Source organism: Ornithodoros turicata, chromosome 2, assembly GCF_037126465.1.
Source record: "Ornithodoros turicata isolate Travis chromosome 2, ASM3712646v1, whole genome shotgun sequence".
In the NCBI taxonomy this organism is placed as follows: domain Eukaryota; kingdom Metazoa; phylum Arthropoda; class Arachnida; order Ixodida; family Argasidae; genus Ornithodoros; species Ornithodoros turicata.
The window spans coordinates 146,073,444-146,092,677 of NC_088202.1; the positions used below are offsets into that span (position 1 = coordinate 146,073,444).

Here is a 19,234-nt window from a genome sequence, read left to right on the forward strand (position 1 = left end):
CATCTTTTTCACCATAGCGTCATGGCCCATCTGCGAAAATCCCCTTCTTGCTGCTTTGTGATTGGGCAGACGCTTTGTCACGTGCTTTCTCCAATCTTTTCTTTCTCTCATGCGCAGAGACGTGCTGTAGTAGAATATAAGCCGCGGGTCAAAGGGCCGGAGTAAGTCAGGATTAAGTGCGAATTTCTGTGCTTTGTGTGCCTGGGTAGGCGTGTTCCCAATGGCGGCTACCAGATCCATAGACGTGTCCTGTGGTGCTGTCGGCACAGTTCCCTTAGAAGTCGGCCCAGGACGCACATTCCCCCAGGGCGTCAGTCGTGACGTTGCCCACATACGTGAGGCCGACAACGGCAAGCCCTATCGCCATCACCACCACCACCACCTGTGGTGCTGTATCAGTATAACACCTAATCCCGATAGGACATTGAAGACCCAAGCAGCACAATGTACTGAAAGTCGAGTGCAATAGGGGTGGACGGGTAGGTGGAAGGCCCTGAACAGACTTGTGAAACTAAAGAACATTGATAAAACACATACCGGCCACACCTATTGCACTCGACTTTCAGTACATTGTGCCGCTTGGGGAGGACACGGTGTTCCGCGGATAATCGCATGAGAGAATCACGCAGGCAAGATTCCAAGTTGTGAAGCCCGTTCACAAGGACAGGCTGTGTGGCCTCCAAAACATATACGTCGATGGCGTAATCTGTACATTTATTTTGTTGACACGGACCTCTAAATTCCTTCCGAGTTGTATTTTTTTTTCATCTAACTTCATATACACAATTTTCTTCAAGTATGCAGAATTATTCTTATGCAGAAGAACGACGCGTTAGAATATAGTTTTAACGAAACCTACATCAATATGCGAAAAACACTTTATTTCATTTAAACAGTTCGGCCTGTGGTGTCCTGTGCGTTCGCTGCATAGTCCACTTGTTCATATGCTCTCGTACGTGGGCTGCAGTCCATGGCTTCTAATACATCTGTGTTACTGAATAGTTCGCTTCTTTATGGCATACATTAAATGAATATAGCTGGCTGCATAATGCAATAGGTACAGGTATACAATAACTGACAATATAACAACAAAATATTGCGTCGACACGCATCCAGAACACTTTTTGGGCCCACATCCAGCGAACTCTACTGGGAAACGCAAAGGTGTCAGACATGCTCGTCAGGACAGTGTCCTTCGGTTTCTTCAATAATTTAGATATTTTGGAGGATGGTGGAAAATCGGTAGGACTGTTGATGCTTCGATCTTTTCCTGAACATACCCCGGGATGACATCAGCGGGGTGCCTTTAGTGGACAAGGGTTCTTGACATCATGAGTATCATAAATGTGAAACACATGATCATAATCTCCTGTCATGCCTCAATCGTCCTCAGAAGGAAACATCTCAATGCGGTCGCACAATATTTGGGTCTTGTGTTCTAAATACCTGCGCATCCATATAGTGGACCAACACTCTTCTACACCACTCATCTATAGCATTCCTGTGTGAATGGAGTATTAAGAGTTTCGCACACAACTTCGTTTTAAGACTTCCATAAAGCAACTCCATATACCGAGGAAAATCGTGGAACACCGGTAAATTCGCAACGTCACAGTCGCAATCACGATCACAAAGATAAGGCAGTAAGGTGACCAGTTCTTCACTCACGAGACTTTGAGACGTGAGAGACGCATATCGCACGGATGTCACCGTGGATATCAGGACAATTGACGAGGGGGTGTTGGATTAGACATTTCATAATGTTGACACTGTTTCCCTGCACGGAAAGATGCAAGCACGTTTGACTAGAGAAGTTGCTCATACTGGCGAACGAGTGGGGTAAAATGAAGTTCACGACATGAAGGGCACCACTTCTAGAGGCAGCGTGAAGTGGCGTGTCACCGTTCGAGCTAGCGGTCCTCATTGCCGAGCGAAGTAGTAACACGTCGTCCTTTACGACGTCCAGGTGTCCATATTGAGCGCACGTGTGCATCGGCGTATATTGCAGCGCATTGGGCACATGTACTGAAGCACGAGAAGGAATTACAAACTTGACCGCATCGACGTGTCGAGACTTTGCACACAAGAGCGGTAGAGCGTCCACAGCGTCATCTGTAATACACAGGGATGAGCGTGAACCGTGATACTCCACCGCTTCCACAGCACCCCCATTTCCTTTAAAGCACAATACCGATCTGTCATCCTCGTTGACAATTCCCCTGTCTGCATCGTCCGTGTCCGAATCGTCGATGTCAGACATGCCATCGTCCTCACGCATTCCCTTAGCTTCAACATCTTTAGCGCGGTGACTTAAATGTGGCAGGAGCAGCTTCCTGTAATTCATTTGTGCCGTAGGATGTAGCTTACGCCGTGCAATGTGACGTAGCAGTGTTTCACCATAAGAATCGGCAGCAATGTCATTTAAGAGGAGGAGGAGGAGTTTCAGACACGAAATTTCTCCTCGGGGATCGCCATTCACACTCAGCAACTGTTCACTGATCCTCGGTGTATGCTTTGTGTCACTGTGCCGAAAATAAGGCCATATATGTTGCAACAGTTTCCTTTTACCACAGCTTGCCCAAATCTTCACTGCTGATGATACGAACTTTTTGGGAGAGTTGACAGGAGAGTGCGGAATGAGACAGCTTACAGCGTCCAACCTTCCGTATCGTGCAGCTTCATCCAGGCACGTTACATCATTGTAGTTAGCCGTATGGGCTGACGTGTGAGGCAGAAGCAACGTCACGATGTCAAGGGCACCACGTACAGAGGCAAGGCAAAGAGGGGTGGTAAAACCGACGTGACGTTCGTCGTCCATGCGACTGCGCAGGAGTAACAACTTTACAGTCTCCAACTGGCACCGTTTGACAGTTTCTTGAGGTGAACCGAAAATACTCATCGGGTTTCCCCCGACAGCTGCTTGCATCGGTGTTTCCCGATCACAGTTCCGAACATTCACTGACGCATAAATAGGAAGAAGCAGCTTGACGACCTCTGCACGTCGTTCACGTGCACACAAGTGCATAGGAGTGTCAAGGTTTCTATTTCTGACGTGAATGGACGAATGTGCGAGATGAAACATCGTTGTTTCCAGGTTTCCCCTTTCCGCGCTAATGTGCAGCATTGTATTGCCGTCCTCGTCTATCATTCCCATGTCGCAGTAAGGAATCAGCATTTTGCAAACAGCCTCGGACTTTGCGAAGAAAGGAACAGTTCTGTTGCGTATTCCTGTGAATCTATCAAGGTCCTCAATTACGGGAAGCTCCGAAGAGCATCTGGGGCTTCTAAGCTTTCGTGCGTTCGACTTAGCCAGGGTCTCTCTGTCCAAAGCTCCTGTTCTTTCTATTGGGGACACATAGCTGAGGTATATGTCCAAAACGCCCTGTAGGTCGTGTCTGACAGCTGTGAGTATTGCTCGCTCTACAAAACGTCTCTTTTCCGTCAAGGTTTCACACGTGCGTAGAATTGCGTCGGAATGTTTCACTGCTTCCTCGCTACATCGAGTGCATAATATGTTAAGTCTGTCTATCTCAATTGACCGCCACATATATGCATAAAACGCCCAACCAAGCTTTTTGGAAGAGTCACTCATTGGAAGCTTTTGCACGTATGCGAACGGCGTCATCCCGAAGATATCGTGTCTGATTAGGTCATCATCCATTGGAAGCCTCTGCAATACTGTTTCATCAGCATACATGGCCGCCACGTGCAATGGAGTCCTTTTGAGTTCATCGACCTTACACATATCTTCCCTTACGATAACACGGTGCCCAAAATACGAAGTGTCGTTGTTGATAATAGCAGAGTGAAGTGGAAAGGACGCCGACGCCAGCCCATCGAACAACAGCCTAACACCACTGTAATCTTCTGTACCATCCGGTCCCGCAATGATCTTCCAGAGTAATGGATAATGAATCTCCCTGGCTTTTGCTTTCTGCAGGAGGTAGTCAGCTGCAAAGAATTCAGCGAAAGTCTTGTGGACGAACATTGGAACTCCGTCGTTAATTCCGTTCACAAAACCTTCTTTAAGGCGGTTGGCAGCTAGGTCCTTGAATAGAGTTCCATCGGGCTTTAACTTTTCTAATTCATCCTCGTTCAACAGAGATGCCAGTTCATCTCCACGAAACACGCACTTCATAGCAAGCAGACCATGACTTGCGTAGAACGCAGGCTTTGCGTCGTCTTCGTCCTGTTGCACGTGATATAGGCGGATGTTTTCTTTCCTTTTCTCTCTTCTGTATACGAGGTATTTGTACTCTACAAACATCTTGTAAATATGTATAGGGTACACCCTTGTACGAGCAGGGGTGTCAATAATTTTAAGTAGTGAAGAGTAATCATCTGCAATTTCCCCGCTCTCCATCAGAGCCATCATGCGAAGTAGGAGAGGGGATTCGAGGATTGTTTTGTTTGTCTCCTTCAAGGACGTGAACAATCCCTCCCACTGCGGAGAAACTGCAGCGTTCCTCGTAAGTGAACGTTCTCTTTCTTCCCTGTATTTCGTAAGGAGCTCCTCCTGGTTTTCTTCAGAAAAGGGAGCGAGTTCATACGCCACTATGTGCAGGGCATCTTGCACTTCGGACTTGAACACGGTACGAGTAAATATACACAACTTATGTACTTTCTTCTCACTCAGAAATGATACCAGATCTAGGACACATTTGCGGCATCTCGCGTTGATTTCATCGAACGCGTCGAAGATGACAACAACTTCGAAAGGGCTTCCGTTGTTCAAGCTTTCCTCGAACAAAGCAAACTCCAGCCCGTCTGTTTGTACTTGGCACAGATCCGCTAGAAATGTGAGACTGGGCAGTTTGTCTTTAACGGATGCCATTCTCTGAGGAAGGTCGACGTAGAGCACCCACCTCTTCCAGTCTTGTTTCTTTATTGCTGAGCACATCCGAGATGCCAGCACACTCTTTCCCATCCCGGGCGCACCACAAACCACGACGACCTTCTCGTTCACCTTCAAGAACATTTCCAAGGTGTACTCGTCATTTCCGGTCATTGGAAGGTGACTGAGACGACCATTTGATTTCGTCCACACGAGTCCGTTATGTTCCTCATTCAGCTGGAGTAGGTGCACTACTTTGTTTCTGTAATAGGTGACTTCCGTGAGATCTTCGTAGTCACGCGACCCTCGGAGGACTACGAATTTTTCGAATTTCTGCAAATCATTGATGTCTTTGGCCTCATAACCACACGGAAGAAGTTTAGTGACGCGATCATGCGGAGAGCCGAGAAATGAGAAAGCCTCGTTGTCGTCATCTAGTTCACACTGTTTCAGGTCTATTTCCGCAGTCCTTGTGCACAGTCGTTCTACATAACAATTCTTAACACGTTCTTCTAGTTCATGAAGAGGAGGTCCCACGTCAATGTACTTCGATTCGCACATGCGTAGGAAAAACGTAGTGTCTACGCAACTTAAGAAGCTGTCGAAGTTCATTGCTACTGGAAGCGCACAAGCGTCTTGCCCTTGAAATTTTACGCGAGATTTTTGAAAAACAACTTTTTTGCATTTCTCCGTGAGGTGCTCGAAGCCTATTGAGAGGCCGCTGCGAACTTCGTGTCTCTCGGCGAAGAAGGTATCTTCCCGCACTAGATTCATCAAGTCTTCTTCGCCGCTCTTCTCTACAAGCAAGATAACTTTCACTCCAGTCACAGAGGAAACACTAGCCAGAAGTTCGAGGATATCTCGGAAGTCCATTGTCAGTTTTACAGTCACGAGTACAAATGCACATTTGTAGTCGAGTAACACATCTCTGAGCCTCAAGTCCCACTGGGTTGCTTTGAAAAACAAGTATGGTTGTAGACTAGACCGCACAGCGTTGTGAACCATTACTTCGAGAAGCCTGAGTTCCGCACTCGTAAATATAAGAAGAGGAGCATTTCCCAGGTCGCCGAGGCGAAGTGGTTCCTTGAACGCGAGTTTGAGTTTGGCTGTTTCGGAAGCTTTTCGTAACGTCGCATTTTCAGTTTCGATTTTGCGAAAATCCGTCAACGAGGTCCTGTTGTGAATGTACATCTGCATGTCTGGAACGACAAAGTCCTTAAAGAAACCATATAGTTCCGGTACTTCCTGTTGCAGAATCCAATCTCCAGGACCTGCGCTATATTGAGCCAGTACGTGAGGAATGCGAACGATCAGTTCTTCTTCCTCATCCCGATGAAGAGCATGTTCTATGATGAGGTGTAATCGTTTCTTCTTTCTGACGTCGTCGACGACTCTCTTGTACCGCTGTTCCCTCTCCGTATCAAAGCCAAGATATGGTTTGCCACTGTTTCCGTACACCAGATGAAGCGCGAAATGGCACAGTTCGTGGGCCAGCGGTCCCAAGACTTCGTCTTCTTTTCCACACTCCATCATAAAAATCCTTTGTTCTTCGGAAAAGGTAACACCGAGGTTGGATTCACTCGTACGCTTTGTAATATGCCGCACGTTTTCACTCTGGCAGTCAAATACTATTTCTAGGTGTGGCGCTGTTGCCACCGCCTTCAGAATTGGCTGTATCAAATCCACACTGAAGAGCTTCTTAAACATACTCCCGAACCGTAAGCCACCGCGACTGTTTCCGCTACGACTTTTGAGTGTCAGATATTCAATACAGGGATCAACGCGTTCAGTGGGGTCGAGGGTGTTGTAACACGACGTTTCGGTTTCTTGGATGGTACAGTTACGTGATATTAGTAGACAGTGAATATAGAAGTCTTCCTCTTGAATCGCCCTGCAACAGGCTGATATATCTTGCTCGGGGTCCAGCCACAACCTGAGTGCAGGCACGGCGTCGAGGCACCGAAGAACGCGAATCCTGTCTGTGTGCAATATGGCTTGGTGCATTGCCCTCCTGATATCTTTACACTGCTCTGACCGTTCCATTTTGAAATCAAATCCGGATGACGAAGCCATTCTTCTCGATACATTCCTGCAATTTCGAAGGGGCTGATTAGAAGCACATTTGTTGAAGCAAAACAATGCTAGTACGTTACAGTAACAAAAATTTCGGAATTAATGTACTTTAGACAGAGATGGGGAATTACTCGACAGAAAGAATTCCTTACAAGTCGATCTAATGTGTACAAAAAGTAAGTTATCAACGAAGTTACTATAGTTATGGAAATGAAATTGAAATTACTTTCAAGTTACTGGCTACCTTTTTAGTGCTTGACCTTTCAATCAGTCCATCAGATCTGAATGTCACGGGGCGGCATTTGAGTGTCTTCATGTTGTACTAAAATTATTCAACCGATCAGAAAGCAGGCATCGGAATTTTAGGTGGCCGCGAAGCGCTGTGCGCGTACATCGTAGAACCGCCCCAAGTGTGTACAGAGTATGTATTATAAATGCCCTGCTCCTCGCAATGATGAGCCCAGGGAAAGGTAACAGAAACGGTAACGAACACGGAAACGGTATTATACAGGAAATATAGCAGGTAACGGTAACAGAAACAGAAACGGATACCACACAGTTAGAATACCTGAAAGAGAAATGGAAACGACAATAATTTACGGTAATAATTCGGGCACCGCGGGACCCGAATTATTGCAATTCTGTACCATATCGTGTAGATAAATTTATCTAATAAACCTCAATGTAGCAAACTCAAATTAACTGAAGAACCAAAACTAAAAAGAACTATCAGACTGGAGCATATAAGTAAGTAGTATACAGTAAATAGGAGAAGCGTAATTCTTATACGCTTATGGTGATCTGGAAGTTGCAAGCGTGAGTAACATTCCTGGAAACCATGTTCATATTAGCTGTTCCCAGAAATCACGTACCCATATGTGTATTTTGAATAAACGTTGTCTCTCGTATGCATGTATCCCTGGAGTCATCAAAATAGGCTTCAGAACGTAGAGAGGATTAAGTTTTGTCGCGGTCTCGATGCTCTTTTTTTTAAGATAAAAAAAGGAAAAAGAAAAGGAGCAAGGAAAACAAAAAGCTGGAGGAGGGGCAGTACCGAAAACCGAAACTTAAACGTAACGGAAACGAAAGCAATAATGGTGGTGACCGAAATTGAAAGATAAACAGATAAGGGCAGTGACGACACCGTAACGGAAACGAAAAGTATTCCTTTACCTGTCCCAGATGAGCCTCACCAGAGTGTCCTTACGTACGGCCAGGACACGTTATATAGCGCTCATCGCGCAACAGCAACTTACTTGATCCTGCAGCGCCGTGCTCGTATACAACCGACAAGCACATGACTCTCGTCTAATTAGCGGGGGAAGACGCCGCATGTATTATTTGTAGACCAGAATTAACGAAAGGAACCGAAAACTTACCTCATGTTGCTCTGAGAAAGTCGCTTTAAAAAGGACGAACAAGTCCCTCAAAAAGTTACTGGAGCTCGAAAGTGAAAAATCAACAGCTTTAAAAAAAAGAAAAAAAAAGAAGAGAAGATTGAACATGAAAGAACTGATGTTTTGAGGAACATAGAAGGCACAAATACATACAAAGCCTCAAATTGCCTAAGAAATAAACCACGAAAAATGAAAGTCACAGTCCTACAGCTGGCTAACGTTTTCAGTGACTTGCATCTTTCATCGTTCAACAAAAAGTTTGCCTAGTTACAGTAACGAGTTACCCCCAACGCTGGTGAGAGTGGTATCAACCAAGTAAAAAATCAGACGCGGGTTTAGAGAGCAACCGGCCGTTACAGACCAATGACAACAAGTTTCCATCACTATTACGTTACGTGGCACAATGCAAAAGTGCTTCCTATTCGAGCCTCACGAACCTTTTCTGTCCTCTATGACGTCAGATTTGTCTCAGGTACAGATCACGCGGCGATACCACCAGTCATCATCCTTTCAGTGTGCCGCCATGCGCTTCTCCTAGAACTGGCGTCCTTTCTTCCACCTGCAATGTGTGTTGTCACTTAGAAGTCAACCCTCATAACTTTCCACCATTGAAGACCTGACATGCCGCTACGTGTGTGTCGGTTAAGCGTGTCAACCCAGGCAGCACAACATCTCGGCCCAATATTTGCCCGATATTGACAATGCCGGCCCAGGATTGGTCCAAAATTGGGCCAAGATGCTGTGCTGCTTGCGAAATATCCCATAACGTTTGTTCCATGCTTTGTGCGATAAGTCTGCCTCCCATCGATAAAGTCGTTTGAAGTTCTGAGGGTATTGGGAGCAGTGTGGACACAGACGGCGACGACGACAGGAACGCGAAGTATCACTTCAGGAGTAGGTGAGACTAAGGACACCAGGGGTGGAGAGGAATGGTAATCTAGATAAAATGTTATTCGTTTGACAGCCAAATTCTTTCAGGCAATAATGGACGTTCATCACATCAAGTTATTCATGTTAAGGCGGACTCATTTCTTAAAAAAGTCTATGGGGATTTTTTGTTCGCAGGGTTCTCGTAAACCCCGCAAAATCTCCACACGAAACAAGTACAGGCGTGTTCTGCTCGGGTTTATCTAGGGAATGACATATTTTTTTGGGCCTGACGTGATCCACTGATTTTTGTCGAATTAAAGTTTGTCAGATTTTCAATACATGGGAGTCTACGAGAGATGTAACAAAATCGCTTCTCTGGACCCGCGACCGCCATTCATATTTGGGCCAAAATGATGTCATTCCCTAGAGCAGAGGTCTGGGAATTGATTGCAATCAATAAATTCGACAAGCTTGCTGCGGTTTTCGAGATCCCTACGAACGAAAATAATGGCTTTGTCGCTTGCTAGCACGTTCTGCACGCTGGCGCCGATTATATTACTTCATTAGAGCGCTAAAGAAAAGCAAAACGAAGACAACAATTTTAGGACGGTGCAGCCAGAACTCTCCGGAAGCGAATGTTGACTAGATCGCATGAGTCCGCCTTAAGGAAAAGCCACCAATATTTAGAACAGAGAGTGTTCTTCCGGGCACCACACACACACATACATCAATGGGATGATGATGATGATGATGATGATGCGGGTCATTCGCCCCCGTTATGGCGGAGCACTGGGCACTATTGCGCTGGACACCGTCTTCATCATTGGTATGGTTAGGAATGAAAGGGTTAGGGATGAGTGCTAAATTGTTCCTGGGTGTCAACAGCAGGCGCGAATGGGAAAAACCCAACCTGTAGCATGCGGAAGTGGGTCAGGTAAATTCCTGCATCTCTGCGACAAAGCCCGTTAGAAAGATAAGAAGCTTTGCGCTTACGTGCGGGAGGTTTCTTTCAGAACCCTGCAAGTTTTTTTTTTATGCATTTGCAGGGTTGTCGCGGATAGAGCCACTAAATAAGCTACGCTTCAGAATATCGACACTGAGTTCCAAGAGCGAGCATGCGCCATCTTGTTTGCGCGCCACGCTCACCACGCGTACGCGCACTGCGCACGTTAGCGCACGATGCCATCTATCGTGCGCGCGTGAAATGTTCCTTTCGTTTGCAAGCAGCAGTTGACGGCCTCGAGCTCACCTTGACATCGTCGGGACGCTCTGGTGGACAATGCATGGATTATCGCCCAACGATCACACACGCTTCTCTATCCCACAGGGAGCATTATGTTAGCCGTCTTTCATCCTCAAATGGGGATAGTACCGGTGTGGTGCGGAAACAAGATGGCGCTCCTGCTCTCCGTTGGAGACATGAGTGTCGATACTCTGAAGCGAAGCTTATTTAGTGACTCGAGTCGCGCAGTACACGAAGAACGCACTGCCCACGCAAATATAAAGACAACGTTATATTCGCACGGGAGGTACATTCATCGGTGGATGGACACAACTTTCTACGATTATGCGGGCATAATCTTGGGATAATTGTGAACAGGGAAAAATTTTACTCCTATAATATATACTTACTGCCACACTTACTATATAAAGACTACTTCTACAGAGTGTCCGAGATATATGTGACCATGCAAAAATACTCCAAGAGCCGAGGGACAGCATAACTGGACAAAAAAGTAGATAACTCCGACTTAACATAATAAAACAAGTTTTACTCAGACGTTTCGTCCGTCATGCGACGGACATCATCAGTGCCACAGTTTGTCACTGATGATGTTGGCACATGACGGACACACAACTAGTTTGGCATTGATGATGTCCGTCGCACGACGGACGAAACGGATGAGTATAAAACTTGTTATTTTGTTATGTTATGTCGGAGTTCTATACTTTTTTGTCCTGTTAAATGTGACCATATTTTTAAATAATAAACTTATATATATATATATATATATATATATATATATATATATATAACTGACTGGAAATGAAACGTCTGGAGTAGCTTTAATGTGACACAGATTTTCATTCAGAGTCTGCCCTTCTTCAGGGAACATACAACGTGAAATATGTACCATTCGTCCAAGTGAGAAGTTTAGTGGACAAGAGGAAGAAGACGTAACCAGAAACATCGAAAAGAAGTGGAACATTGGAGCAAATAACACGTGGAAAGAGAGAGCGAATGAATGACATGAGGGAAAGTGACTACACCATAGGACAATTTAGACCGGTGATTCACAATGGCGCGGAATGCGGATCTTTTGTTACAGAGTGATAAAAGTGCCCAGCGACAGGCGCCGACTATAGAGGCAGACGACAGAGCAAAGGATAATGTCCAAGGACATTCTCGCTCGGTCGCGTACGGAGTTTTTTTCTTCTCGGTGTTCCTCCACTGAGCGACATTCGGTTCGATGACGTACTTCCACAACCCCTTCGATTCTTGTTCTTGTGAGTAAATACAGGGTAATAATAATAAAAAAGAAATGGCTAGGAAGTAAGCGAGCTGGTAAAGATGATGCATAATGTAACCCCCCCGAGACTATAGGGAACACGTCTGTCTTTTCGTGTTCTCTATAGTCGCGGGGTTTTACATTATGCATCAAATACAGGGTATTTCACCTAAGCTCATAAAAATTTCAACCGGTGACGTATTCGCAGATAGACTGTGGAACTGTCGTGTCGACCATTACCTTCTGCAGCCTTTGGTCGCCGCTTAGGACGGCTTCGGACCGTTTTGTAATTGAGACAAATTTAATTTTTTTTTTGTTCAACCGAACTCTAAAAATTGCCGAGCGAACGTCACCTCCTTCTTTTTTTTTTTTTTAGAAAATTTGGAGCCCTCCACGGATAACCGGAGACCCAACAAACACTATGCACAGCATATCGTGAGAAATAGTTGAAAAAAAGAAAGTTAGTAACATTGCTGATGTAGCCCCGCCTGCTTTATTGGCGCCAAAAAGCGCTAAGTGTGTGCCAAGAGGAGGTAGCGTCCACACCTTCATTTGTTTTACTTTCTTCGTGATAAGACCGTCGCCTTATTTTCTTTGTGATAAGACCGTTGTCTCCACAGTAAAGATGAAACGCGCGCGCGCGCGCGCGAACGGGGAGTAACGGTGAAGCAAGAGGTGAGAACTAGAGCCACTAAATATAGGGAGCAGAGTAGCGACCACTGAGCCACGCCGGCGAGCGAGCCCGCCATCTTGAGTCAGACGCGGCTGCGTCGTCTAGCAATGGGACACCAGTGTCCCCCATCTCCGATGTTGAACAACGCACTGTCGAGGCAGCTCGCAACCCAGGAAAACCGATTCTGCATGGAGGTGACTCAACATGGACGGCGAGTTCTTGGAAGGAGAAATCACGTGACACGATTGGCCCAATCGCGGACACCGAACGGTGGCTGCGGCGCGGAAAAGGAAGGCGATACTCCGTACCCCTATTGAGTGACTCTAGTGACAACTTGCTCCTCGCGCAGCATCTTGCGCGCGCTTTTTCGCGACAAGTAGGCGGGCCAATAGCAGCGCAGTTACTAATACTTTTGACTATTTCTGTTGCTTTACTGCGCATAGTTTTTGTTAGGTCTGCCGTTGTCCGTAGAGGACTTCATATTTCTGTGAAAAACAAGTGAGGCTCGCTCGGCAAGTTTCCAGGAGGTAAGTGGAGATAGTCCTACTGTGCACCCGCAAGTATGTCGCCGGTGAGAATTTTTGTATCATTTTAGATAAAATGCCCTGTATAAACGCATATACCCAATGCGATGTACAATGCACAATGTACTGAAAGTCGAGTGCAATAGGGTTGGGCGGGTAGGCGGAAAGCCTTGAACAGACTGGTGAAACTAAAGAACACTGATGAGGCACATACCGTCCACCCGTATAGGCCTGTTGCACTAACCAGGCGGCTCTGCGATTTCCCGACACACGCGCCACGGGCGCCCAGACACGACTAACTTCCTAGTTCTCCGCTGTCGGGCGTGCTGGGCCTGATGCGATTTCTCCGTGTGGGACCTTTCTGTCATTTTTACTGATGTGCAGCACTGCGCAAAATAAATCATACGTTAGTCAACAGACATTTGTTTGGTGATGTGAAGTGTAAGTTAGCTAGAACACGACAGCAATTATGTGTCCTATATTCACACGAGAGATTAAAGTTACATGTATTTTTTCGTTCCTGGGAACGTAAACTTTTACGCACTGAATGGCACGTTCGACATGGTTGCGAACTTGAGCAATGTAGTCATTATCTTGCCTCTGCTACTCTCAAAACTGCGCACTAGAACCTGCGACATGAAATTGGAGGCATCAGCAGAATACCTTTGTTCTCAATACGGCCTTGAATTCCAGAAAGCCCTTTATCAATGATACGAGGTCCCGTGGTGAAATCATCTTAATAAGCTGCCGAGCTTTTTGTCTGTTGAACGATTCACGAGGTACGTGTCATTGTAAAAAGTGAAAACTTGTTTCCGTCGTCTGTTATTCCAAAGCTAGAATCACGTTCTTTCACATATTTGTTGCCGAACTCACCTGCTGTGTGCGAAATGACATGTGAAACGTCTTGTCTGAATCATGGATAAAGGTAGCTGGAGTCATTCCATTGAGAATCTTGTAAACATTAATATCAATACGGCAAACAGCACTAATCCAACGGTGGCTGCGACACCTTTCGCAAGGTTTGTTGGTAAGGCTAGAGACAAGTTTATCTTCTGAACTACTCTAGCTGTGGCTACAACCTAACAAGAATAACAACTAAATTTTAATATTGCGATGTTTTCGTCCTCTTGCGCTTCTTCCCATTTGCAGGAAAATTACGCAAAAATGTAAACACGGGAGGCCGCTGAATTAGGGACTAGTTTGCATGTCTGTCGCTAGCTGGCTCTTCGAAAAACTCCAGCGCAACAGGCCTATCGCACTCAACTCTCAGTACATTGTGCTGCTTGGCTGCTTGTACTAGCTCTCTGGTGTTCACAAAGCAGGCGCGATAAGCTTTGAGTGGCATTTCACGTGATGCCTTCGTGCGTTCTCAACGTCTTATCAGTTGTTTTTTTGTACCTGTGAGCCGCTTTGAGTGGCATTTCACGTGATGCCTTCGTGCGTTCTCAATGTCTTATCAGTTGTTTTTTTGTACCTGTGAGCCGCTTTGAGTGGCATTTCACGTGATGCCTTCGTGCGTTCTCAATGTCTTATCAGTTGTTTTTTTGTACCTGTGAGCCCCCAAGGTGACCTTTCCTATAGTCCAGGGAACCTTGTACTTAGCAATTTTTTAATAGACGGCGAAGTAGAAACTGTCCTGGAAGGGTAGAAACAGCGTGTATTTCCACAACCACAACATCTCCTACACGTACAAGACGAGCGGGTATGCATGGCTTAGTTCCACCACCGACAATGTTTCATATTGTGTCGAAACACATCGGCCGGTACGACGGATCTACAGCAGGGTGTCGAACCGCAAAAAATACGGGTTCGGTTCGGGTTCACGTTGTTTTGATTTCGTTCCGGTTCGGTTCCGGTTCGGCCACGCCAAGAATCGAACCGGTTCGCAGCCCCGAACCGGTTCGCGAACCGGTTCAACGCTTCCGTTTTATATGTTCCATAAAACAGCTTTTATCAGGAAATGCGTGGCTAATAGCTTACTGCTGTTGTCTGCATTGACGTCTCTAGCGGTGAGGTAGCCCTTTAGCGAGAGAAATGAGGAATGGATGAACACTTATTGCAAATAGAGTCCACGCTGTTGAAGCGGTGTAGTCCTGCTACTTTCTGTTCCCAAAATTTCTTTTTTCACACGCACAGTGTCAGCAAGATACACTTAAAGGAAGCCTAATAAGATGGACAGCGTAACATAGACGACAGTACTAGCCGGCACACTGCCTTCGCAACGTGAATCGATCTAAAACCGTACTGAAGCATGTCGAAAATAAGCCTGCAAGCATTACTCTGTCCGAGCTCACAGCAGTGTACTAGTTAATCCACAACACAAAGGCAATATGTCACGACACAACTGCACTACCAATAAGCAGAACCACATTTACTTTTCAAGCCACGACCAATCAAACAGGCACCGTTCTGCGTACGCTCCTTCTCCACTCCTGATGTTTCTGACTTGTTTAATTTGTACTGCTCACGTGTAACGGGAAATCTTGGGCGCTTATTTGATCGCAAATTCGGCTTGTAGAGCTACATAACTGGCCTACTCCATTCCTGTTTCATTCGTCCGCGTGGCACCTCGTCTCTGAAGAGTAGATGCCGCACCGCGTGCGTGGGGCGCTAGCCGCGGCGCTCACAAGGACAACTGCGCTTCAACATGTTAAAAAGACGCTGAAAGTATGCTTCACTACGACGCTGAAAGTATACGACGAAATACGTCGTCGTCTCACTGCTAAGTGAAAATTTCTGAAATCCATGATATAGGCGCGTGATGATGATACCAATGTGTCTTCGTTCGGGGATAGAGAGGAATTCTTATGCTGACTTCTTTTATGTCCGAACCGTTTTGTTGCGAACCGGTTACCGCTATTATTTTTTACGGTTCTGCTCCGGTTCGGGTTCAACAGTGTCATGAAAATTTCGGTTCGGGTTCGGGTTCGGTTCGACACCCTGATCTACAGAGCGTGGAGCCTAAAATGACCTGGGAAAATGAAAGGGATACGTTGGGACATGGATGAGGCCGTCTCAGAGATCACGGGTGAAGATGATGCTTCATGGATGAATGGATTCATCCGAAAGAAGCGACGGAACACTTAACTGTTGCCAAAGGAATAAAAAAAAAAAAAAATCGGGGAAGCAACCAGCATGCGTCGTCCACGATGAACGTAGGGTTATCGATTCTTCGGAGTTTTCATTTTGAAAAATTCGGAGGCCGTTTGTCGGAGTTTCCAGCTTTTCCAAAATTAGGAGAGTCTGGGAGAAATAAAAAAAAAAGCCCGAAACATTAACTGCGCCGATTTCGGAGTAGTCATCGCAAAGACAATGCGAGGAAAGCAGTGCAAGAGTGGCGAGACCACGCGGTATAGCGCACGGATGTTTTTACTACCTTTTTACTACTGAAGTACAAACGAGCGTATTTGCGAAAGCTGTGAACGGTGCCCGGGCTCAAAATGAGTAGCAGCTGTGGCGAGCACAGAACAGTTCTGTGCCAAAGTAGCCTAACTAAACTAAACTAGCCTAAGTGGCCTGCGCCAGTTCTGTGCCCGGGGTGACGTAGAGTCACTAGGGTCGAGGATACATGGAACAGATGGGACAAGAGTGTGCACTATCCTCCCTTTGGACCATTCATCAATTTGAAGTCGAAAAGTAGGCGTGGAAGAAGGGGGGAGAGTGGAAGTTATTCGGATAAATCAGATTTTTTTGAAAAAAGAAAAAAAAAAAAAAACACGGGAGGGAGTTTATCACTGTAGCAGAAAGGAGCTGTCGATGGGGGATGAAATGAGCAGATCACACAAACGAGTCACATTTGCTAAAGATACGCATATAGTGTATGTATAATTGCTCAAAAGCAATATGATATTGCAGCAAGAGGAAAGGATAACCAAATTAACAAAAGCCACACGGAGACTACTAGAGTGCAAATCTCACCTCAATTTGGCCTTTGGACGTCCACTAGAACTTCCATGTAGTAGACATGGGGACCAATTACCAGGCCGGTTCCTTGGCAAGGCTTTTATGCCACAGCTGCTTATCTGGAAGGCCGATAACCGTTATCGTTCGCTGCGTGCGTGTAAGTGTAGCGCCCTCTTGTTTGAGAAATTCGGACTATGCTGAGAAAGGAGAAATGGAGCTCCGCCAGGTGTCGGAAGCGTGTATTATGGAAATGGCGTTAAACAACAACAACAGTAGCATTAATTCCCACAGGCGTGACACTCAGTGTATTGCTCCGTAGACGAAAGCGTGCTGGGCGAACGCAATGCATCCTGGACAGGTCCTGGTCGCACGTCACAGCAAACGTCGAGGCACATGTGACCTTAAAGATGGCGGCGCCCGTGACCGGCGGGAAAAACCGTTTGTAAACAATGCGGTTGCTGTTTCTGCGCGACGTTTTGGATATCTTTCGATCACTGTAATTATTTTTATCCGATAATCTCGCAGTAAAACGCGCAGTTTTGCACATAAGGCCTCGTACTGTTGACGACTTCCATAGATGGGATGACGACCACGCGTCAAGGCTCACCGAGTCAATGCGATGTACTTAAACTAAGGAGTAATGGGCTACCATGTTGCGTAAGAAGCACGGTTTACGCTGGCACAATATGTTCATTTCTTGGCTTTATGACGAAGGCGATATGTCTGTAAGCGGCAAAACGAGATGTAAACAAAGTCACATGACCTCAAAATGACGTTCTCTATGACGTACGACCGGGACAAGATGGCAGTTTTGCCAAAAGCACCCGCGTGAGGGTAGTTACAATAATGGCGGGTTTGTGTCACCTCTGTACATTAGCCCACCATGGTAGCATAGAATGCGGTGAACTCAGTCGCATCACTGTTTAAGTGAGAGTGCTGCAAACTGAACGAGATGACACATCGTTGCTCCAGGTGAAGTATTTTGCATAAATCATGGAAGGTATTTAATACTGTAAAATTGACGGAGCAGAGCTCGTGCACATGGCATCATGCCCATCATTTGGGCGCCGTGACTCGGGACATGGTGATGCGTCACAATGCCCGCAGTATGAGGCAACAACCTTTTTTTACAACAATTCATAGCATGCCCTCCTAGTGTGACTCGGATGCGGCAATATGCTTTACTGAGTCACGTGACCAAAGGTGACGTCACTGCATAAGCCTGATACACGAATTTGTGAGGCTTTATGGATACAGTTCTCGACCAGCTCTTTGAAAAAAAAAAAAAAAACAAAAAAAAAACAGCTCTATACCAGTTCCCGCGGCTGAGTGGCTAGCTGAGTCGCGCCGAGACTGGGAAGTACACGGGTTCGAATCCCGGTCCCGCGGCTGTGCTGTCCGGGGGTTTTCTGCTATCTGGGGTCATTTGTTGCAGTAAATAATTGGTTTTGGTTTACATATTTTGTCGCGGCGAAGCGCAAAAAAGGACGTAATTCATTGGTGGATAAGGGAGTGGAAGAGCGTCCGTTTTGCGCTGAACCGCGACCAGTCGCGTCAAAAAGTATGTAAAACGAAACCAATTAATTACATCAACAAATAACCCGCTTCGGTGACAGATTTGTTTCTGAAAGGTGCCGGCCCAACCACCCAACCCATACCAAGACAACTCGTACCAAGAAAACTTATACTAGGACGACTCATACCAAGACAACCCATACCACCAACTACATATAACAACTGTTTCTCTCTCTCTTTTTTGTTTTTTTTTGTTTTGCGGGAAGAGGGGTTGTTCTCGGGAGAAGCTTTTCAAACTCGAAACTCACGCCACGCCCGGAAATGCCATCACACACACAAAAAAAGAAAGAAAAAAAAAAGAGAGTGAGAGACAGAGAGGCTTCACTGATTCTGCACGTATAATATAAGAATTTCTCAAATGACATTTACCGAAGAGCACCGGAGGATAGTTACACTGGACTACAGTGGTTGTTGAAGATCGGAAATTTTGAAATGAAATGAAATGAAAATTGTCCCACATTTTCGTCGTCGTACGGGATACTTCTGAGTTTGCGTATGTGTATGAGTTCGGTGTGGTATGAGTTGCCCTTGTGTGGTACTAGTTGTCTCGCTTTGAGCTGGGGTAGAGCCCCGTATACTGCGGCCTGGTTTACACCCTTCTGACCATCTGATGCAGGATGACACTCGTGCCGGCGATCGAAATAACGGTAGTTACTTACTGGTGGGCGAAGGATCCGTTGGATTACGCGGTACACCGGCAGGAGGCCGTGCACTTTTCATCGTGGTGTACGCTCATGACAGACACGAGGACGCACACTAAATTGGAGACTTTCCCAAGAGGAGCGTGCTCCCTCTTCACTTCCCCACTTGTCTCTGGGGTGAGTGCGATCACTACTGATATACTGCCGGCCTCTTGTCGTCACTTTGCTAATAGA

At 46.1% G+C, this 19,234-nt stretch overlaps 1 protein-coding gene across 3 annotated transcripts; it reads right to left on the minus strand.

Moving 5' to 3' along the window:
* Nucleotides 1-860: 860 nt before the first annotated feature.
* On the minus strand, nucleotides 861-16,885 carry LOC135386321 (uncharacterized). 3 transcript variants are annotated; one of them, XM_064616162.1, is made up of 4 exons: nucleotides 16,800-16,885; nucleotides 13,096-13,267; nucleotides 8,742-8,863; nucleotides 861-6,923 (listed from the first exon to the last, which is right to left on the minus strand). In XM_064616162.1, exon 4 carries the CDS (start codon nucleotides 6,905-6,907, stop codon nucleotides 1,661-1,663), a length of 5,247 nt encoding a protein of 1,748 aa, XP_064472232.1. In that variant the 5' UTR covers nucleotides 6,908-6,923; nucleotides 8,742-8,863; nucleotides 13,096-13,267; nucleotides 16,800-16,885; the 3' UTR covers nucleotides 861-1,660. The 3 variants fall into 3 exon arrangements, with proteins under 3 accessions (XP_064472232.1, XP_064472233.1, XP_064472234.1); XM_064616163.1 differs by lacking the exon at nucleotides 16,800-16,885 and adding an exon at nucleotides 13,755-16,764; XM_064616164.1 differs by lacking the exon at nucleotides 13,096-13,267 and having other exon boundaries at nucleotides 16,800-16,884.
* Between the last annotated feature and the right edge of the window lie 2,349 nt (nucleotides 16,886-19,234).